Genomic DNA, 23965 nt, shown 5'->3' on the forward strand with positions numbered 1-23965 from the left:
ACCTTGACTAATGCCTGGGGCCTCAGCAGGTGTTGACAGGAGAGATGAACGGAGCCAGACTTGGTGTAGCACGGTGCTGGCAGCTATGCCCTCAGCAGTGCCCAGGCTCCTATACATGCCAGCTCATCTTAAGAAGCAGATGGGGAGTGCGGGCATGTAGATCACAGGGCCCTGAGAGGACAAGTACAGATCATGGCTACAGCATGCCTCTCCCCTTCCTTAAGTCATAGAGGTATGTCTGGGAGGAACAGAAAATTCATCCAGAGCCCGCTACATTATCTCTCGCAGGTGGGACTCGTGTCCCCTGTGCTTCTCACTCACAGGGCTGGTCTAGACATTCTTTTTATCAATTCTCTAGCATCTTCTCCTCCAACTTACCAACAACCAGAGAGTAGGATCTGATCTTAGCTAAGTTCAAGAGTCACAGAGCACTTCCTTCACAGCGGGCCCAGAAACATGTGCCAGGTTCTCCGACCGTCACCTGTGGGACCACCATGAGCCCTCTCCAGACTCAAGGACAGAGGCCGTAGGCCGGGGGAACACAGCTTCCCTCACTCTCCCCAGCAAAGGTTTCCACGTCTCGGAAAAGGCATCTCACCCTCTTCTGCCTGAGGGACAGCACAACAGATACACCGGGAAACAGAGCTGAAGTTGGGGGGGTAGGCAGCCCAGAAGAGCTCGTCTGTACTTCCGAGGCAATGTGGGGCCGTTGACTTAATCACAGGGAAAAAGTGAGAATGAACATTTCCCTGCTCTGTCCCATACACCGTGATACGCCTTTCCCTGCATAAGGAGTTCATTCGGAAGTCCCCGGCGGTGTTTCTGATGTCCTAACTTGGCATGGAGGCTGTCGGGCAAGAAGAGAGGGCCTGAGCAGAATAGGTGCTGGGCCTGGGAGGCAGGAGACACCGGCTCCAGCCCCAGCTCAACCAGCTCCTCGTTCCGCCTCTCGGGGTTCAGCATCTCATCTATAAGCAAAGGGATGAGACTGTCCCAGGACAGGCTGCCCAACAGAAATGAAATGAGAGCCATGTAAATAACGTTTCCCATTTGCCACGTTTAAAATGGTAAACAAAGAAACAAACCAACAAACAAAAAACAAATACTAGAAACTGATTTTAAGAACAGATCTTACTTAATCTACTGTATGTAAAATACTATCATTTTGACATGTAATCAATATAGGAAGTAAAGAGATAGTTTATATACTTTTACTAGACAAGCCTCAGTGTCTGATGTGCATTTGACCTAGAGCACATCTCAGCTCAGTCCAGCCTCCTCCCCAGTGCTCCTAGCATCAGTGGCTTTGGCTACTTTATTGGACAGCAACCCCAGGGGTCCCACCATGGTCATGGCTGTAAAGCGGGAGTAAGTGTCCACACTAACCCTAAAAGGATCTCTCTGAAACAAAGGCGGATTCACTTTGAAATGTCTGGAAACCGGCGGGCTGCATCTCCATCCCCCCTTGGCTACAAGACAGACTTCTTCCTTGCTGATCCCTTTCTGGATGTAGGGAAGCAATCCGGCACAAAGCCAGGGTGGACTGGCCTCCAGGTAAACTTACCTGCTGTCTGTGTCCAGTCCCATGAAGTCCTCCTTCTCAAACGGGATGCAGGGGAGGGGGATCTTGTCCCCAGAATTCTTGGGGCCACCATCCAGCCACTTGGAATTGAGCAAGATGAAGAGTGATTCAGTGAAGTCCTCGATCCTCTTCTCCACCACCCTGCAGTCCTCTAAATTTGAAGGCAACGTCGGTGCGCGGCTGCTCGACTTCCTCCACATGCAGTACAAAGACAAAGAGCTGAGAGTCATTATCGAGGTGCCATACAGCTCCTCTGCACGTGGAGCTTCTCCAAGGCCTTGGCAGAGAGACAGTCGGTAATGGTGACAAGGCCCACGACCTTGCAGTGTTTCTGGAAGACGCTCCACCCATTCTCGGGCACATAGCGGTGCCTGTAGTGGATACAGAGTGTCCACTGGGAGCCACATGGGCTGATATGGCTCACCGAGGTGAGTAGCTGACAGATGCAAAAGAAATTCTCCTCTGAGATGATCTCCATGGTTTGGACTACAACGGGAAGAGTCTGGTGGTCCTCAGCACACTGCACGTAGTCAGGGATGCTCATGTTGCAGGCCCTGCCGAGACAGGAGAGGAGATCAAGGTACATACTCTGCTGTGTGCTATGGGCCCATCTGGGTTGCGGTGACCTGGTGTGTACCAGACAGAAGGCAAGGGAAGCCAAAGCAAATCCAAGGGTACAGTTTGTCCTCATAGTCTGCACATGGCTACTGTAGCTCGGATCACATTACCCAGCTTTTGGTCTAGGCTTCCTGCCTCTGCAGAGAAAGGTCATTTCTTATTTTCTATTTCCAAGCACCTAGCAAGGCCCTGATGCAAAGTCACTGCTCAAAAATGCTGAATAAAGAAATGAACAAAGGAAATGCTTCCCCAACCCCCTTCAGCAGAATATAAAGAGAAGGACCACAGTAGGATCAAAAGATCTGGATTCCTATTCAATTTATTTGAACCCCTTAGCTTCATAGTAATGGATAAGAAAACTTGCCTTGGGGTAGAGGGTACTGTTCATTGGTGGAGCACATGCTTAGCATGTACGAGGTCCTGGGTTCAAACCCCAGTACCTCATTTTAAAAAATCAAACAAATAAATACACCTAATTTCCCTCCTGAAAAAGTATTTTTTAATTCAAAAGTCAAAAAACACCTTGCAATTGACACAACATTGTAAACTTGACTATACATCAATTAAAAAAAATCCATGCCTTGCAAGAATATATCTGGATTACGGATGTTTGCAAATGTAAAATGCATAGGGTACCACCTGCATAAAAAGTGGTGACTGTACAATTGTACTATCCCCCCTTTATGAGCTATTCTTCCTTTGGGGGAGTTATAACCTCTCAGAGCTAATTTTCTCAGTTTAAAAAATATAAATATTTCCTGGTTCTCAGTACTGCTGAAGAATCAGATAACCCTAAGAAAGCATCTGACCCACAGAATTTACTCAATAAATGTTTCTTGAATGAATGAATAAACAAGCAAAGTGAATGCTGCTCCCTGCCAAAGACCATCATAATGATACTTCCTGGGAATCCCAAGCCCACGTTCACCAGACTCTGCACTAACAATGTGGGTGACCTGGGCAGGCCTGTGTGCTTCTCTAAGCCCCAATTTAATCGTGGATAGAAATGAGGGCAATAACACAAACCTCAAATTGTTAGTGAGTCAGTAATGAATTGTACCCCAATATTGCAAGATGGAACCATTAAGGAAAACTGGGCAAAGAGTCCATAGGCTCTCTCCATATTATCTCTTACTACCACATGGGAATCTACATTACATCTCAAAATAAAAAGTCTAATTTTTTAAAGAGGTTTTCGAGGTTAGGTGAGCTCACTGTCTCAAATAAGGAACACACAGTACAAATAGGACAATGCCCAGCCCATGAGATACACTCAGTTAACATTCCCACTGAGCCCACTAGTCCCTCCAACTTCTAATGGTGTCCACTTCCAAGAGCCCATGTGACCATCCTTGTTCTAATTTTCTATTTGTAATTTTTTTCTTTTCATTAAATAGAAACACCCAATTCCATAGAATTCTTACCAGATATCATGATGGCAGCCCTTCAAAACCTGACCACAGAGATCATGATGGCAGCCCTTCTTGGTGAAACAATAAAATGAATAGCCATTTTCACAAGACCTCTGAGTAAATCTACTAGGGAACTTCATCCTGGACTGAGGAAGAGGACTGGGGAGGAGGGGGCATTCAGGGGCACAGAGAATCATGGGCCACCTGTCCCACGATGGACTTTAGACTCACCCTCACCCTTCAGGAACTACTAAATACACACAGACAGAGTGCTATGGACAAGATATTTTTTTTAAACAAATCCCTGAATACCTAGCAGGTCTTGTTTCTACCCATACACAAATGGCTTATTTGCATAATGTTTCACAAAAGCCTTAAAATATTATCACCCCAACTTGACACATCAAGAAACTGAGGTAGAGTAGTTTATCACATTCTACAAGATTAGAGAGAGGCCACGTCAGACACCGTATTTAAATCCAAGCCCCTGCTCCAGTGGTCACACTAGAAAGTGTGACATACTGCCCCTTTCCTGCCCTCTCCCTGCAATCAATCTCTGAAGAGTCTTTTCTGTGTCACCTGGAATCACAATCACATTCATTTTCCACAAAGAGCTATGTCACTCCTTGGAGGACTTTTCAAAATCTAAAGGGTTGGTTTGAGAGGAGAGATTTGCATTTTCTGTTTCTCAAAGGAAACATGGCTTTAAAAGAAACTGAAAAGTAGTTATCTAGTCTAAGCCCTCATTGAGCAGAGAAAGAACCGGAGGCTCAGAAGAGATGAGGAAAGGGCCTTATTAACAAATATTGCCTCAGCGCAGCACCAAGCCAGACCTGGCACTTCTAGGGGAGGATCTGGAAGGCCCAGGAGAATGAGTGTTAGAAAACAGAAAGAGAAGAAGCATACAAGGCCCCGTCTCTTCACCACCATAACATGAATTTCCACCAAATTACCCAGAATGGGTGCAGCCAATATTAAGTTTGTCAAAAGAGGTTATAGAATTCTCAACCATAGTGGAAATTCGAACATTTACTGTGCTTTTTTCCCAGTTCAAGCATCAATTCAGTGGGCATTCTGTACCAGGGACTACACGAGGCCTGGGGTTCTCCCAAATACAGATCTCTATTACCACGTGTGCAAACCACATTAAGGCCACCAGAAGAAAAGCGCCCACAGATAAGATGGAATTACTGAAACTGAAAGCAGCAAAAGAGCATATATTACTAGGAAAAACGGTGCTCCTAGTAATGGACTCATGGACATAGAAAGCAAACTGTGTTTAGCAGGCAGGAAAGGGGGGATTAACAGATACAATTTAGTAAATATAAAATAAATGACAAGGACCTGCTACATAACACAGGGAACTATATTCAATTTCTTGTAGTGATTTATACTAAAAACAATCTAAAACATATATATATACATATGCATATGTTTATAACTGAATCTCTGCTGTACACTTGAAACTAACATTGTAAATTGAATACACTTAAATAAAAAATAATTTTAAAAAATAAGGAAAAATAAATGCAATGCCATTAAGAAAAAATAAAAGAACTCTCTAATCCCCTTAACTGTAGGTGGTCGAGAAATCTAGCTGCAAACACCAAGTCCACTGGATCACTCCAGCACTGGCTGTCACTCTTTCTGACCATCAGAGAGTCACTTGCTTCACTGAGGTTACTTTTCTCTTCTGTGAAAGGCTACAGTTGCAACTAATGATGTATAGAATCTCATCATTCACAAGCCCAAAAAGTAGTGAGGACTTCACATGGGCCAGGCTCTGGTCAGATGAAAAGATAGGGTCCCAGATATATTCATGGGTAGAAGAAGTTTATGCCATAAAGGTATAAATTCTTCCTGTTTTGATAGACAGATTCATTTCAATTCTGGTTAGAATTCCTACCAGATTTTTCTTGGAATATAACAAGTTAATTTATGGTCAGGAATAGCCAAGAAATTTCTTTAGAACCACCACTTGGGAGGGGTGGATAGGTCATTCATTTCCACTGCTCTTTCTGAAGTGATGAAAACGTTCTGGAATAATAATGCATGCACCACTGTGAATATGCAAAAAGCTGCTGAATTGTACCATTTAAATGGATGGAATTCATGGTGTGTGAACTATATCACAATAAAACTGTCCTATGAAAATTATTTCTTGACAAATATTTTTCAGTTTATACACTAGTCTGTCCCACAATTTAAGAAAAACAAAAAACCTAAACAAGCCAAACTATGCCAGGAGCACTTTAGGGCTGCAATATGCCTGGGTCTCCAAGGCCTCTGGTGGTGCTGTTCCTGTTAACACACACTAGCTGGGCTGGGCTAGTTAGGGACTGTAACTATCTTTTGAAAATCGAGGATCACTCCTTTCACCCTGGGAGAGGGAAGGAAGGAGGATGTCACAGCCTCATGCCTTCAGCACATTTTTAACAGAACCAAGCCCTGCTTTCACCACTGCAATCCCTCTCACTATAAAAACACGTGACATCAACAAGCACCGCCATCATAACACCTGAAAGTGTTCAAGGTACTTACCTGAGGCAGAAACATGGAGGGGGGAGACAGAACCTCGCTTAGCAGTGACGCTCCCTTTTCCCGACTCCACCAGGAGAAGCTGGGCGTTAGAGCCGGAGGCTTTCAGCCCAGGTAGCAGCGCCCACGCCACAGAGCTGGTCCTCAGGGAGCGGGAAAGGGAGAGCAGGGCAGCCCCGGGGTCGCGGGGCAGGGAAAGCGGGGAGGGGGACGCGGGCTGCAGCCTCGCTCGGAGGACAGCCCCAGCCACAGTCCCAGGCGCCCGCCCCCGTCCGGGTCCGCAGACCCCGCCCGCCCGGGACACAGCCCGCCCAGGGGCGGGGACGGGCCGCCGGACGAGAAGAGGAAGCCCGGGAGGAGAGGACTAGCGGGAGGGAGAGGGGAAGGGGACGCCAGCCGCGGACTGAGGGGATCCCGGCTGGGTGAGAGATGGCAGGTGCACACCAGGCCCTGGACACTGTGGCCGGGACGCCGGGGCAGGTGGCGCTGGCAGAGGGGTCTGGCCTGAGCAATTCATCTGAACACGGGCTGACTAGCGCCCTTGGGGTCTGTGACAGGCGGACCGCCCTCCCGCAGCCGCCTGACCCCTTTCCCAGGAGCCCCCCACCTTGCACTTCCACAGTCAGAGGCCCCGACCCCAGGCAGGAACCAAAGGCCTACCGGGCGACGTAGTTGAGAAGCCTTTGGGCCCGATCCCCGGCTCGGATATGGAGCTCCCAACCAGCGGACCACTTGGCACTGACTGCGCATGCGCAGGAGGGCCAGCGATCCTCTCTGGGTTCTGTGAGAGAAGGTGGGACAGCGAGGGAGGGAGAAGATGGGAGCGGGTGGAGAGGACGGGAAAATTGGAGGGATACAGATGGACAGGATGAGCAGAGAGAAGGAAGGGATCTGGAGAAGGGAGGGTCTTAGAGGAGTTGGAGAAAAAAAGCTTTACCTCTGGGGCACCCCTAGGCGGCAGACCTGCCTCTGTACCCTTCTGTTACCCTTCAAGCCCCGCAGCTCAATTTTACCACCGTGATCCAACCCTCCGTCCGATGCTTCTGCAGAAACCCTAGGGAGATCACACCCGTTGCCCCCACGCGGAGCTGGGTTTTCTGTTGCTCTGAGAACCAAGCACCCGCAGGTGTTGTCGCTCAGAACTACCTTGGGAAGAGCACATATTCCCCTTTTACACGCTGGGAAACAGGCAGGCAGGATCTCTGCCTTAGCTCCACTGTCCCAGGTGTTGGGCTGGCGGGGAGCGGGATGGTACAAGATCAGAGCCCCAGACAGAGCAGACTGCCTGAGTGTTGGTGCATAGTCCCCATCCCTCCTGGGTAAACCATACCCCACCCTAGTGGAAACATCAAGGGCTCACAGTAGTTCCCTGGGTGTGGGAGAGCTGTCCTCATGTGAAGGAAAAGTCCAGCTGGGCTAACAAGCTAAGTCACAAATCTAAGTGTGATAAGTGTCAGTTTACTGATCTAAATTATGCTGGGCTATCTCGTAAATCTGAAGTTTAGTGTCAGTTTATTGGCCTAACAACCTAACTCGTAATTCCAAGCTCAACAAGTGTCAGTAATGTGATCTGTTACAAATTGATAAGCTCCAGTGTACTTATTCCTTGCTTTTTGTTCTTTGAGCCTTATTGGCTAATGCCCCCTTACTTGTAACTAAGCCTTTAAAACCTCATGTGCACGTCTTGGAGGTACTCAAAACTTCGGAGCCGAAGCCCCTCTGAGCCCACCGGCATAATAATTCTGAGTACTCCAACACTCCGATTGGTGCTTTTGTCTTGGCTGGCCTGTTTCCATAACACTCAGCTCCAGTGCCCAGCTTTCTAGGTAGATAGGAGTGTTACCAAGTCGAAATTAATTCTCCTCAGTGCAGGACAGGCCAATAAGTTGGGAGACCAGATGTTGGGGCATGGAATAGCAAGTTTCTGTAGACCTAGATGGCAAACTAATGTCCTGGAAAACCATCTCCCCAAGTCACAATTCAGGCTCCTTTCCTATGTGCTTGGTTAGTGCAAACTTCTTAGTGTAGGAATTCCTTCTTGTTAGAATCCTTTCTTCTTGCAGCTATCTGCGTGGGTCAGATCCCTGTAAACCTCCAACAAAAGAAACGTTATTTTCTATTCTGCAATTTGCTATCTTTTAATGAATGAAAAAGTGTTAAATATCCTTAAAGGTCAGAGCCTTCAGAATAGGGTCTCCTGTTTATTTCAGGCTCTAGGCAACATTGTTTTACAAGCAAGATGAAGCCTAGGTGACAGAGCATAGGGTTAAATTCAAAGGAACAAATCTAATATGGAGTCAGATTTGTTCTGTTATATTACCCGGCCAGATGCCACTTGAGGATTTAAACCCCTTTAAGTTAAAAATAACTAAAATTTTAAAGGAATTTACATACATAGGTGGGAATGTGCAAAGCATATCTGGAAAAGCACCGAAAGGATAGTAAACAGAGGCATCTCCAGAGAGGGCTGAAAGAACAGAGGATGAGGGAAAACATCTTTCACTTGTGTATTTTTGTTCTCTGAGTTTTTTTTAAACCATTTCCTTGTATTTCTTTTTCAGATAAAAGAAATGTGTAATGGAGCAAAGGAGTAATTAGCTTAGCAAATACAGCAGCCATGGAATCACTAGTCATCACTTTTGATTTAAGCCAGAAAGCATTTTTTGACTCTCTCCAATGTGCTCTGTCCTGTTTTAAGACTTCTATTAATATTATTATTATTATTATTATTATTATTATTACTATTACTACAACTACTACTAATATTACTATTACTATTATTACTATTATTTTATGAAATAATAACACGGTTTACCTCACCCCTGCCCATGGCTGGTGGAAAACCAACCGAGTTTTTCTTGAGTTGTTTTCCAAGGAGTAGAGATGAGTTTATAAACAGAACACATCTTCAGGGTAAAACAGGCAGAGTGCTTTTCCAGCAGGCCAGAGAGCTATGAAGTGTTTTCAACAGAGGCGCCCAGAAGCTGAGAGAGAAAGCCTCCAGGACACTACAAAAAGCTGCCCAAACTGCCGTCTCCATGGTACTACTGAAATAGGAAAGAACAAATCTGACTTCATATTTGATCTGTTTCTTTGAATTTAACAAAGCCAAGTTAATATCCTCCGGTCTTTTCATGGGTTATGATGTCACAGAGGAAACGGACAGGTCAACAAGGAATCACTCTGCCGTGATCCCGGAGCCGGGGAAAGGGATGGGCTGCAAGATGTATGAAGCAGCCGCAACTGTGCCCGTGCTTCTAGGCAGGTATCCAAAATCGCCTCGACAAGGTGTCAAACATTTGTGCCCATGCCCTCATCAACAGACATGTATTAAAGACAAATGGAAACATATAAAAGGCCAATACCCTTGCTGGGTACACCGTCCAAAGAACAAAGTCTCAGTTTGACAACTGGCCATCTCGGTTCCATGGGATTCATTCTTGGAGAACCTTAAAAACCACTCTTTTGTCCTCAAGAATTGCTGCATATTTGTCCTATCTTTGGCTCAGGGATGCAGCACGTTCAAGTGAACTTTAATGTCTGCACAGATTTGACTGTCTTTTTCCAGGTTCACTTGTCCATTCAAAAGAGGCCTGAGCTAAGTCCATCCTCCGTAAGATCTAGTCCCTCCAGTGACAGCTCATTGAGCCTGCAATTAAAAGCCAAGTGAACAAGACTGTCCTCAGCTAAAAAGTTCACCCATCTTTCACTGTTTTCTTAATCTCCTCTCCTGGCTAATTGCAACAGACTAACACCTCCCTCCACCAAGATACCCAACTATGTCATTTTTCTCCCCAAAGAGAAAATAAGGTCCATAAAATAGGAGACAACTCCATAGTCACCTCTGAATTCTTAGCATATAGTAATGTCAATAAATACAACTCAGATTATTGTTAGTTTCCTTTAAAACCTTTCTGGTTATTTGAATGAGACCTTGGAAGAGAGGTGTTTGCTGTCCAGTATCTTGATCCACAAGACTCTGGAGGCCTTTTTCGGAATAGCTGTTCACTGATTCATTCAAAACACAACTTATCAATCAAGGAGTAGCTGTGCTTTTCTGCCAGGAGTTTGTGGTCACTCTCATGCCAGAACAGCTTTAAACTATATCCTTACTTTGGATTTGTTATTTTTCCCCTCTTCCAACAAAATTGACTTTTCTTACTTTCTTGTCTTGAGGAATTTTTTTTTTCCTATTCCACCCTTTAGTAAAGCAAGATTCTCAGGATGGGCTTGGCCCATTATATGATCACCCATCCAACTCCTAGTGTGAGAGGCCTGGGGCTCACATCCTTCCCTCCTGTCAAGGCAACTGAAAATCAGTTCAGGAGCCAACCAGCACACCACGGCTTCTAACGCTCACGTATCTCTCAGAAACCCTGCTTTCTCGTTTGTCTTGGCTTCTGAGAATTTTCCCTCACTTTCTTGACAATGAGTTGTGCAGCTTGAAAGATGAGGAAGGAAGGTTTTATTTCTCAATCAGCATTTTAAGGAACTTGTGTAATGAAGGTTTTCAGGAGTTTTAGTACCCTCCATTGCCGAGACAGAAAACACACTAGACATTTTCTAAATTTAGTTCTCATGTGCATTTTTTCTGTGCTTTTTTTTTCTTAACTGCTAACAGACATTTTTTAATTAAAAAAAAATAAGGCCCCAAAAAGAATAGAACACTGAAGGGGCAAACAAAATTAAAGGGCAAAGACAGAAAAATGATAACTACTCTACAAAGTTAATGTAATACATACACTATGTATCAGATCAGCAATTCTCAGTAACAGCTAATTGAAACATGACCATGAGGTAAAATTTCTCTCCTGTCAGGACATGGCCAACAGAAAATACAATTAAACCAACAAACTAATTTCCTAAGTCTGGCGAGGTACAGAAGTCTACAAGCTAAATGTGTCTTATTCTAGAAAAGAGGGAGTCTCACCAGCTCTTTTCTGTGGAGCCTGAGCCCACGGGAGGACGGTGAAGTGAGCTCTGTAAGTACCCAATTAGCAAAGTGAGTGATGAATAAATAGACGTGAGCTTTGATGACAGAGATAATACTACTATTCGTTTGTCCTTTAAAGTATGACTTCACTTTCAGTGATCAATACTTCGGCGTCCTTAGGAGTTGAGATTTTAGGAAAATGCACAACCTGGGCCCAGATCTCCTCTTTAAGCTCGTGACACTGCAGTTAGTTGTCTCAAAGGCAGCTCCAACTCCACATGCAAAGAGCTGACTTCACGGTGTTCCTCCCATAGCCGTCCTTACCAGGGCCCCTGGTCGGAGGGTAAGGTCTCCCTGCGTCTCCCAACTCAGGCCCATCACTCACAGATGTGAATGGACCCCTCCTTCAGGGACCAGATATCCTCAGACACCGAGTCCCACCACCCTCAACTGACCTACCAGATACTCACTGGCACTCACTCAGCACTGACTCTCTGCTGGAGACCACGCTGCACACTGCACAGTGTATCTCACTGGATCTCCACAACAGTCCTGGGAATTGGGTACATCACTGCTTCAATTGATTAGATAAATTGTTTCACTTCCTTGCGTGCGTCCTTCAAACTGACACGGCTACTAAGCCACAAGCCTGGGCCTGAAAACCACTTGAAAATTGGACACTGCTACACCTCGCAGCCACCCTACTCTGACTCATCACATCATCTCCTGCCAAGCCTTCTAAATGTTTCCAAACATTCTAGAAGACAAATATGAACTATGAGAGCACCCCACTCTCCTACTTAAAATCTGTCAATGATGGTTCACTCCCCTTAGGAGAAAGCCCAACCAGGCCTGAGCACAGCCTAAGGCCCCAGCATCCGCTTTCCCTGCACGGCCGCGCCGCCTCACCCACCACGCAGCTCTACACGTGCCGTGTCTAGGACAGGGATGCTGACTCCGCACAACCCAGGGCTTGTCTCACTCGAACAATGATCACCTTCTTCAGTGTTCATCTTCTTCATTGCTGACTCTCACAAAAATGTTTTCTCATGATGAATCAATATCTTTTTCCTTACAACTGCCCATCATTAATAATGAGCTCCCCCCAAAGAGAGAAGACCTAATTCTCAGTCTCCTTATCTGTAAAGTGAGAATAACAAGGAAATATGTGAGGTTTCAAGAGAAATAATATTCATGTGAGGCTGAGGGACAATTCCATCATACAGTAAGCATTCAATATGTGCTTACTTAATATTAATAAGAATATATTGCATTCTAGCAACCTTCAATCAATGTTTTATGACTTTGTCCAACAGACTACTGACAAACTGTTGGACGAACCACTTTGAGCAGATCAGCACAAGCATACTGGGAGAGGTAAGTGCTGACTCCAGTTACAGCTGCAGCCACCCAGCACTACGGGGCGGGGGCAGTTTGCTCAAACTCTTACATGTTGCTTGAGCATTTAGTTCTCATTATAGAATAAAGACAGTTGTTCTTTAGTCAAAGCTCCTGAAACATAAATCTTCAAAGATTGATGCAAATTAGGTTTCAAGTACAACACTCTCACTAGAATTTATTTGAAAATTATAGTCTTAGCTACTCCGCACATCAAAAGGGCATAATCTTAATGTATCTGACTAAATACACTGAAAGGGTTGTTTAAAAGTAATTAAGAAGAAGCCATTCAGAATAAGCTCTCAGTATCATCTGCACAAAGACCCAACCAAGGGTCTCATTTCTCACTTCCACATAGGTGTTTTCAAGTAGCTTACCTTGGGTCTTGGTTTCTTATAACACGGGGCGGGGAATAGTTGTGGATAGATTTATGTAGCAAATATATACCAAGGGTATTTGTTGTGAAGGAATTCTACAAATAAGAAGATTGATACATAGTCCCACCCATAAGAAATTCAGCCTTTCCATTTACAACAGCATTAAAAATAAAGTGAGAGATACATTTAACAAAAATTTACAAGATTTGTACATTGAACTTTTTGAAGTATCACCAGAATAAATTTTAAAAGATCTACATATATGGAAGACATCCCATTTTCATGGAATGATTGACAATATTATTAAAAATGTTAAGAATCCTCAAAGTGAACTATATATTCAGTGGAATCCCTATCAAAATTCCAGCTGACTTCTATGCAAAATTGAAAAACTGATCCCAAAATTCACATGGACCTGCAAGGGGCCCAGGACAGCAAAAACAACCTTGAAAAAGAAGAGTAAAGTTGGAGGACTCACTTTAAAGTGTACTAAAATGCTATAGTACTAAGTCAGTATGATACTGGCATAAGTTTGGATAAATAAGTCTAAGAGACACAATAAAAACCCACGGGGAAAAACTTACATTTACAGACACTTTTCCACTAGGGGGCCAAAAACACTCCATTGAAAGAATAGTCTATTCAACTAATGGTTCAGGGACAGCTGGGTATCTGCAGGCAAAAGAATCAATCTGGAATCTGAACACCCATATTTTATATAACAAATAAAATTAATTGAAAATAGATCACAGACAGAAATGTAAAAATTAAACCTATAAACTTTCTAAAAGAAGACACAGTATAAATCTTTGTGGGCCTAGGATAGGCTTTGGTTTCCTAGATACAAAACCAAGAGCACAAGTGATAGAAGGAAAAAGCAGATAAACTAGACTTCATCAAACTAAAACCTTTTTCTTACAAAGGACATCATCAAGAAAGTGAAATGACAGGGGAAAAGGGTATCTCAAGTCAGAGAGTGCGTGCTTTGCAAAAAAATAAAATAAATCTTTACATCAAACTACCTCCCTTGTAAAGAAATTGTTTTAATGTTTAAAAAAATATAGTTAAAGGACAATGTGCAGAATAGAAGAAAAATTTTGCAAAGCATGTATCTAATAAGAGAGTAGTATCCAGGATATATAACGAATGCTTACAACTGAACAATACAAAAAAATACACCCAATTTTTAAATTTACCACGAATTTAAATAGATATACAAATGGCCAATAATCATATGAAAAGATGCTCAGCATCACTAGGGAAGTCAAAAACAAAATGAGATCTCATTTTACACCCACTAGGATGGTTATAACCAAAACATGGACAATAACAAATGTCGTTCAGGAGGCAGAGAAACCTCATATGCGGCCAGGGGAAAGGAACAATGTTGCAGCTTCTTTGGAGAAGTCTGGTATTTCCTCAAAAGCTTAGAGTTATATGTCTCAGCAATTCCACTCCTACATATAGAGTCATCTCTCAATATCCTTGGGGGGTTGGTTTCAGGAACCCCACACCCTGGATACCATAATCCAAGGATGTTCGAGTCCCTTTACAATCAACCATCTGGATTCATGTAGTGGAAACTACAGATATGGCGGGGCAAATGTACAGCCAACAGAATGAAAACATATTCTCATAAAAAATTTCACATCAATATTCATAGCAGTATCATTCAGAGTAGCCAAAAGTTACTAACAATATCCATCCATCAATGAACGGATAAACACATTTACCAAGAATAGGCCCACAAACTTTTGGTCATTGAAACTTTGACAAAGGAGGTGAGAACATACAATGGAGTAAAGACAGCCTCTTCAGCAAATGGTGTAGGGAAAACTTAACAGCTGCATGTAAATCATTGAAGTTAGACTACTCCCTCACAGAATATACAAAAATGAATACAAAATGTGTTAAAGACTTAAACATGTAGACAAGACACTATAAACCTCTTAGAAGCAACCATAGGCAAAACATGTGACATACATCTCAGCAATGTTTTCCTAGAGCAGTCTACTCAAGCAATAGAAAAACAACCAAAAATATACAAGAGGGATCTAATTAAACTTACAAGCTTTTGCACAGCTATGGAAACAGTAAGCAAAACAAAAAGACAACCAACCTATGGAATGGGAGAAAATATTTACAATAAATGAAACTGCTAGGGGCTTAATTCCCAGAATATGTAAACAGCTTTTACACTTAATAAGAAAGAAAAACAAACAATTCAATTCAAAAATTGGCAGAAGTCCTAAAGAAACATTTCTCCAATGAAGACGTACAAATGGCCAGTAGCCACATAAAAAAATATTCAATATCATTATCAGAGAAATGCAAATCAAAACTGCAATCAAGTATCACCTCTCACCAGTCAGAATAGCCATCATTCAGAAGTTCACTGACAATAAATACTGGAAAGTCTGCGGAGAATTGGGAACACACCTGCACTGTGGTGGGGATACAGTTTGGTGGAGCCATTGTGGAAAAGTGTATAGATGTTCCTCTAAAGACATAAAATTGACCTCCCAGATGACCCAGCAATCCCACTCCTGGGCATATATCCAGAAGGAACCCTAATTGAAAAAGACACCTACACCCCAATGTACACAGCAGCACTATTTACAATATCAAGACATGGAAGCAACCGAAATGTCCACTGAGAGATGACTGGATAAAGAGGTTGTAGCATATTTGTCCAATAGACTACTATTCAGCCATAAAATAATAATAAAATAATGACATTGGCAGCAACATCAATGGACCTGGAGAATGTCATTCTAAGTGAAGTAAGCCAGAAAGAGAAAGGAAAATACCATATGAGATTGCTCACATGTGGACTCTAAAAAAAAAAAATAGAAAGAAACAAAAAAATAAACTTATCTACAGAACAGAAACAGACACAGAGACATAGAAACCAAACTATGGTTACCAGTGGGGAGAGGGTGTGGGAAGGAATAAACTGGGAGTTGAAGATTTGCAGATACTGAGTATGTAAAGAATAAACAGCAAGTTTATACTGTATAGCACAGGAGAATATATTTAATATCTTATAGTAACTTATGTTTAAAAAGAGGATGAAAATGAATACAGGTAGGTTCCTATTTAGCTGAAGTGTTGTGCTGTACACAAGAAACTAACACAAAATTATAAACTAACAAGACTTCAATGAAAATATTTTTAAATAGACCAAAAACGAAAACAAAGGAAAAGGATATTATCAAGCAAAAAGAATAAAGTACTGATTCAGGCTACAATTATGGATGAACCTTGAAACTTTATGCTAAAATAAGCCAGACACAGAAAGCCAAATAGTGCCCTTTAAAGTGAACTGTATCTAAGCGTTTATTGTACTACTCCTGTAAATTTTCCAGAGGTTTGAAATCTATCAATATCAAAATAAAATGTATTATGCATTAAAAACTTAAAACGCTTCCTCACAGGAGGGCTTTAATTATTAAATGCAGAAACGCATATAAAGCTCTTGGAAAAACAATTTGCACGTCCACACACAGTCACTGCTGTCACTGCCACTCAGAGGGTGGTGACAGCGCTGATGAGAGCTGCCTCCACTCGCTCCCCTGCAGAAAGGAGTGAAGGCCTGAGCTCTGACAGGCAGGGTGAGCGTGAACCTGAGTCATACACAGCCACGTTCCAGACTCTGCGTTACCCAACTTTCTTATACAAACTGCAACATGTAATGTAAACACGCTAGAGGGATGTATCTTACAACACAGGGAATACAGACAATGTTTTACAGTAACTATAAATGGAGCATCTATTGTACACCTGAAACTAATATCATATTTTAAATCAGCTATATTTTTATGAAAAATTAAAAAATATTTTTAAAATGCTATCACTTTAATATTCAATTCGGTTTTTAAGTTACTACTAAACAGCTCAGAATGTATAAAAGCATTTAATTGTGCTGTTTGCTTACATATTTATTTACATTCAGCCTCTTGCTAAAAGAGAATTTAAACAATTCTGTTTAAACACAGCTTAACAACCATAACAACAAAAGGCAAAACGGAGAGTGAAGAGAAAATGGAGATTCAATACTTAAATGAAACCAGGGGGAAGTAAACTCATAAAAATGGATTCCATGAAGTCAGGGCAAGTGTTAAGGCTGACTAGAAATTCAGCTGTAGGATTCTTGGCAGCGAAACCAAAAAGAAAAGATGATGGGGTGGGTGGTAGAGCGTGTGCTTAGCGTGCACGGGGTCCTGGGTTGAAGCCCCAGGGCTTCCACTAACAGGTAAATACATCTAATTAACTGCCCCCCTAAAAGATCACCAAAGAAAAGAAAAAGAGAAATTTCTTTCCCAAAGAACCCTGATATTAAATTTGGATTAAATATTAAAAAAAAGAAAAAAAGAAAAATTCAAAAGATAAGTGACACTGAAGGAAAACCACAGCTGGCCTAACAAGCTAAGTCACAAATCAAAATGTGATAAGTGTCGGTTTCCTGATCTAAGTTTTGCTGGGCTACCTGGTAAATCTGAAGTTTAGTGTCAGTTTACTGGGCTAATAAGCTACCCCGAAAATCCAAGGTCAACAGTTGTCAGTAACGTGATCTGTTCCAAATTGATAAGCTTCAGTGTACTGATTCCTTGCTTTTTGTTGTTTGAGCCTTATTGGGTATTAGCCCCATACTTGTAATTAACCCTATAAAACCTCATGTGCACGTCTTGGAGGTGCTCAGAGCTTTGGAAAAGAAACCCCTCTGAGCCCGCCAGCGTAATAAATCTCAGTACTCCAACCCTCTGTGTGATTCTTATTTCTTGGCTGGCCTTTTGTTTCCATAACAACACAAGCGATAATGTCCGTGAGATAAATCTGGGGAGGCTGCTGGTAAGTCGCCATGTCTCACGTGGGAAAATCTGAAACATCCTTCTCACCACTCAGAGTCATCATAAGCCCACACCACACCTCCTGCCGTTAAATGCAGGAGCACGGTTAGGGCCCGGCCTTTGCTGTCTTTGTGTCATCACAGTGATACAGGATGGAAGGGGGAAGAGCACAGCCATTCAAGGAAGGCCGCAGCAATTGACATCAAAATGGTGAAGGATTCAACCCCCAATAGGCCTTGAGGCTCAGGATGAAGAGATTTAACTTCTAGCAGATCTTGAGATTCAGTAAACATCCATTGTAATAGTAACCTGGTGAATAACATGCCCCAGGCACCATGGCAGTCCCAATGATAGCCACAAAAGGTCAAAGGGTGGGAAATGGCCAACTCCCTGGGAATCCTAGCCCCTTGCCCTAAGGCTGGTCCTTCTACTTATTAGCATATGAAACCACCAAGCCCAAGAAAACAAGCAACACAGCGCCACCTCGCGGTCACCACTCTCTGTCCCTCTTTGGAGAAGACAGACCTTCTGTCTGTGGGGTGTGTACCTACTTCTAATCTGTGCATGAAACCCCCACACCTCGTGACGTTTCTCTTGCATTTCAATGTATCTGTCTGAATATATATACCTTTACTCAACACTGGCTTGCTCTTGAATTCTTTACTGCATGAAGTCAAAGAACAAAATCTGGTGGGGCACATCCCAGGGGCTCAACGAAAGCCTGGGACACAGCCCTTCTCATGCCCAACGTTTTTTATTCTTGTATCAACAGGACTGGGCTGTGAAGTGACGTCTGAGGCCCCAGCTAAGGGACAGAACCAGCTTCCAGGGTTCCAATTTGCGGGCAGCCTCTCCCCCAGCTTGGGCCTTGGGGTCTGCCCGGTTCTCTGTGTTTCTCTGTTGTGCTGACTCCCCAGCCATACAGCGTACTCCTAGGCCTGTCCCCACAAAACCCTTCTCTCCAAAATACAAGCACGTCATGTCACAATCCTCTTGTTCAACCAGGAAATGTTCAGCCCACTTTTTTCCTCCCCAATAAATTACCCAACTGTCCTCCCTCCCATCACATCACTTCTTTCTTTGTGAGAACTCTGCACTCGCCACACCCCATCATGAACACAGGTGTCTTGCTGGCTGTGACGGAGATGTTTCTTTCTCACACAGCAAGCGTCCTTTCACTTTCCCCTTGTTACCTTAAAAAAGCCTTTCCTGAGTCACCCACCCCTCTGATTATGAACTCACAATGTGCTGAAGTTGCAGTCACTATGTGCATACATCCCAGTTTTGGCTAGGTTTCCATCACAAGATCTTCATTAAGGAGCTGCATCAAGAAGTTATACAGGGTATTCTTACATCAGAGTGGAGGAACCTGCAAAAAATTTAAACGGCTTTGAAGAGAGTGTTAACCAGGGACAGAGATGTCGCGGGTCCTAGTCAAAAGTGTCATGAGGAAAAATGTTCTCCCAAGGCTCAGAGTGGCTTCTGAACACAGAATCCTCAGGGAGGAGGTGACAGGCAGTGATTAGGGTGGGTGATACAGGTTACGCTCCCCCAGCTGGGGAAGAATAGGTTTTTTTCTTGTTTTCCAAACAATTTCTTACTATCTTTTTCTCTTATTGCCACATACCATTTCCTACGAATTAAGCATATCAATGTCAGTCACTTGGGCCACTTGGGAGAAGCTACACGATGCCATTCACAGGGATGGGGCATGACAGCCACACCAGTCTAGGTTGAAAGACCAGTGGGGGTATTTGCAAGGTAATCACGGGCATGCAACAAACTCCCCAGCTTCAATGACCTCATCTCAAAGCTGGGGTCAATAAAACTACCAAGCAAATTGCGTGAAGATTATGGCCAATGTTTACTAGGTAAGTGCCCGTGAAAGCTGCCGCTTAATGGGGAATGAGTACGATCAATGAGGCCCTGTCTACCTGCCCACATGCGCCCTGCCTTCCTGCCTTGCTGCAACAGCAGAACTTGTTTAGCTGAGATGAACACCCCCAGAGCAGCCCAGACGGGAAAGCTCCCAGCTCTGCACGGCGAGACGTGTTCCTTTCCTTCTCAGAGCTGATCACAGTTGGCTGTCGTCTGTTTTTATGTTTATCCCTTTTGTAACTCCCTCTCCTCCGGAGTTTTTGCTCAAGCAGCACAGGGCCAGGTGTGTCTTGGGTCCTGCCGGATATTCTGGGCAGGGAAACAGCCAACTCCATATCTGGCTCTGGTGCTGAACGGAGAGAGCAGAAGGCCCAGGGGCCCATGCTGAACTGAGGCCCCTGCACCCAAAATTATGGTCTGACCTTGGGCAAATTACACAGTCTTCTTTACCCTGAGATTCCTCATCTGTCCATGAAAATAACTGCCCATGTCACACAGAGTTACAAGTATTAAAGGAAATCAACAAATTCACAACCTAGCCAAGGGGCTACAAGTGCATCCTCAACAGACAAATGCTGCCTTTACGGCTCTGACGCACGCTAAGCGGGGCGGCCCCACACAGTGAACACTGCTAAGTGCCAGGGTGTTAAATGCTTCATGTGTGCTATAATACTCTTTAGATCTTACAACAATCCCAGGAAGAAATGAATATTATCATGCCCATTTCACAGATTCACCAACAGGTTGAGAGTATGCATTCTATTCCAAGGCCCTATGGTGAAGAAATGGCAATTTAAACCGGAATCTGGGCCCAGGCCTTGGCTCCATCTCTCTCCCATCCACCTGACCACTTGCCTATGAATTCCACCTGTCCAATATAAAAGTTTGCAGCCGGCCATCTCTTAAAAGCAATGTGTGCCACCGTTTGTCAATGTTGTTTAATTACCATAAACTGTTCTCAGAAACCACTACAGTAAAGAAAGTTGGACTTAAGGAATTCTGCATTGCGTTCTCCTGCAATGTGCAGGATCCCTTTCCTACACCTCCAAATCCAAGTGTATGCTTCCTCCGTGTTTATGTTTGCACACGGCTTATTAAAGCAGAAGGTATCTGCAGTAATTCCATCTCGGTTGCTTTCCAAGTTTGCAGATTATCCATATTCGGTCTGTGAACGAAAATACTACAATGTGAATGAGAATACTGCAACCATGTCAGTAAACAAAGAATACTGATACCAAGTCATTAAAGGCTTCCGCCACTCCCCGGCGAGGACAGGCTTGCAGCCCAGCCACTGCAGCAACTCACAATGGTGCCCTCTGAGCAGACTCAGAATAAGAAAGGACGGGCTACTGGCCCGAGATAGCTAGGTGCTTGTCTAAAAAATGAATTCAGTGAGTCCTAATATTTGCTTCCTCCCATTCATACAAAATCACTAAATTCTTGAACTTGAGATACCTGGCTTTCTTTAGATAACAAGTAATCTTTTATTGTTCCAACAACCTGGTCTTTGTTGTAAAGCTCCTATATATCCTAGCTCTTCCTCAACCTCTTGGGAGCAGTCCCTCAGAGAGTTCTGAGAGACGGTCATCCTGGCTCGAGTCCTCCCGCCAAATGAAACATAACTCTTAACTTTTAGGCTGCACGTTTATTTCAGTCAACAGTTTTGGACACCATGAAGCACCACAGCAGATTTCTCTCCACCTGAACTCTCCAAGTAACCAGAGCCTTGGTACCAGCAGTGGCCCTTTGTGCTCATCCGCCTCCTCGGGGGGTCCAGATGAATTTGGCTGAGTCTCTCCTGGTTCTCAGATCTCACATATTGGTTGATGATCCTAAGTTTTATCTGGCGGTGTATCCAGGTACGTGGCCCTCCAGTTGAAAGAAACTGAGGTGAATTACCCACCCAGTGGAGACATCCCGAGTGGGTCCAAGTTGAAAGACACTGGGTTCAGGACTGAGTGGTTAGGTAAGAGGCTGGTCTAATGTTTTCCTCAATTTGGTTACCTCCATTGAATTTTTCAGGATAAAAGTAAAACTCTTATGAGGAAACTTTCAACTCCAAATTTTGGACCATCCTCCTGGCTGGTAACAGCATTCTCGGGTGACAGGGAATCTTCCAGGAGTGGTAGACACAAAGACTTCATGCCACAGAGTTGTCCCTCTGGGAAATCTTACTAGCAAATTTATTCTGAGAACCCGACCTTACAATGGGGAATAGAACTTTCAAAAAAAAAATAAAGAACAGAAAAGAAAAGAAAAAGAAATGACAGATTGCCAGTCTCCAAGTAAAACCCCAGCCAGATTTATGTACATACAAAACTTACAACATTAATCGGGAATAAGAAAAAAAAAACCTCACTCTGGAAATAACCAGGCCTGATAAAAACATTTTTTGGCATTCTGAACTTGTAAAAACAAAATCCCCTTTAGTGGGAACTTGGATTTCTCTTCCTGTGTCCTTGAAATGTAAACGTTTTATCTTTCTCTGGATGTTTTAAGTGTGTGCATGTAAGTATATATATGTTTAGTTTAGTTTTTAAAGGAAACCTTGGACTCTGCCATACAAAAGTTCAAGTATTGTGTACATATGGTGGCCACACAAATAAATTGGGATTCTAAGCAATTCTTTGATTGTACCAATTTTCAGATATTTTGCCATCTTAAACTTTGTTGCATCAGCCTGGACCACGAAGGCTTTAAGCTTTTGGAGAGTAAACCTTTGAATTTTATTTAGGCAACACCCTGACTCTCATGTGGAAGGGCCTCTTCATCTTATTGGTTTAAAATCACTATATATATATATATATATATATATATATATATATATATATATATATATATATTTATATATATATAAATTGATGGCCATATGATGGATTTTTTAATTTGGAAAAACTTTTTAATTGGTGAAAGTTTAAAGAGATCTCATTATAAACGGCTGTTTTATTGGTACCTATTAAAATAAAGTTTAAATGCAGAAAAATATATCTAATGGTTAACCTAAGAACTCAGATATAAAAATATAACTGGTTTGAAAAGCTACATTTTTGTTTTTCCTTTCTGATAAATGTTTCTAGAGATGCTAATAAAAACTTAGTATAATTAATGTTAATTAGGTTGAATAACTGGAAAAAGGATTGTAAAAATGTCAAAAAAACAGATAAGTGGCTTATCCCAAAAGGATAAATATTTTTATATGGTTATTTTGAATGAGATAAATAAAATGGACATTTTTGGATTTACATACAGGGTTTTGATACTACACTACGTAAAGTTAAAAAAAAAGGGCCAAAGAGTTCACCTACTCCCCCCCAACATTAAAGTTCAAACAAGTCCGTTTTATTTACCACAGTTTAACATATATTTATATGTAGACTGAAATACTTGATCAAGGATTGGGACAACAGACCAATTAATGAAATTAAAAATCGAGAAGGGCCTAAGCTCTTTGGCTGAAACTTGGGCATCCTAGAGACTTCTATAAAATTATATACAATGTACACCCACAAAAAAAAGGTTTCTGTCACTCCTTCTAGAAATAAGAATTATTGATTAAACTTAATAAATATAAAAATTAAAGGTATAAGATTTAATAAAATTGAGATAAAAGTTTGTGAAATTGGTATATTTAGATGGTCTTTATATAAACCTTTTGCTTATGTTGTGGGATAGATATGTTTCAGTGGAAAAACGCTTCCCCTTCTTGGTATTATAAGGCTGGGCACATGTCTATCCCTCTGAAAATATTAATTGAACAAATTAAAGGAAACCAATATAGTTACTTGAGACGTCCAATATAACGTAAATCTAAAAAGTAATTTGAGTAGCTAAAAAAAAAAAAATAGGTTTACCCTGGGTTTAACTTATAACTCAAGGAAAAGAGACCTTAATAAATGTCTTATGCAAGCTTTGAAGACAAAATAAAGAAAACCTTAGTTTTAAAACATGGAATTCTTTGTTTACAGCTCTTCTCACTGATACAAAAATGCCAATTAAGGAGATAAAATTGGGTCTGGGTGACAGAGCATTTATCTGGGGATCTGGAAGAGAGTGTCTTTGTCTTGCAGATCAGAAATATAAATACAACAAACAGTGACCTAGGACTGAGCCTAATTAGCTCAACGAAATAAAACTTGAGGCCATGAAATTTTTGGCATTTTAGAACTCAGGACTCTGACGGGTCCTTCAGACTTTGTGAGGAAATCTTAATTATCTGTTTCATAAATAGTAAGCCTTAGTGATTTGAGCAAGCAAATTCAGCTTACTCCAACTATTATTATAAATATAAGTAAGTTTTAAAGTGAAGCTATGAGATCTCTAGCTTTTGTCTGTTTATAAGCCTGCATACAGATTATAGAAGTGAGATATTTCTACTGCTA

At 42.4% G+C, this 23965-nt stretch overlaps 1 protein-coding gene across 2 annotated transcripts in view; it reads right to left on the reverse strand.

Annotated features, from left to right (window-relative positions):
- Nucleotides 1-23965, reverse strand: part of LOC140693990 (trafficking protein particle complex subunit 9-like) — a 115951-nt gene that overhangs the window by 47248 nt on the left and 44738 nt on the right. The window contains exon 1 of one of the 2 annotated variants that reach the window (XM_072957494.1): nucleotides 1565-1911. The exons of the other annotated variant lie outside the window; for it this stretch is intronic. Coding sequence (XP_072813595.1) covers nucleotides 1565-1655 — 91 coding nt within the window. The 5' untranslated portion in view covers nucleotides 1656-1911. Of the gene's footprint in view, nucleotides 1-1564; nucleotides 1912-23965 lie in introns of those variants that run through there. 2 annotated transcript variants of the gene reach the window in all.

The sequence above is a fragment of the Vicugna pacos genome, unplaced genomic scaffold (assembly GCF_048564905.1).
Source record: "Vicugna pacos unplaced genomic scaffold, VicPac4 scaffold_20, whole genome shotgun sequence".
NCBI lineage: Eukaryota > Metazoa > Chordata > Mammalia > Artiodactyla > Camelidae > Vicugna > Vicugna pacos.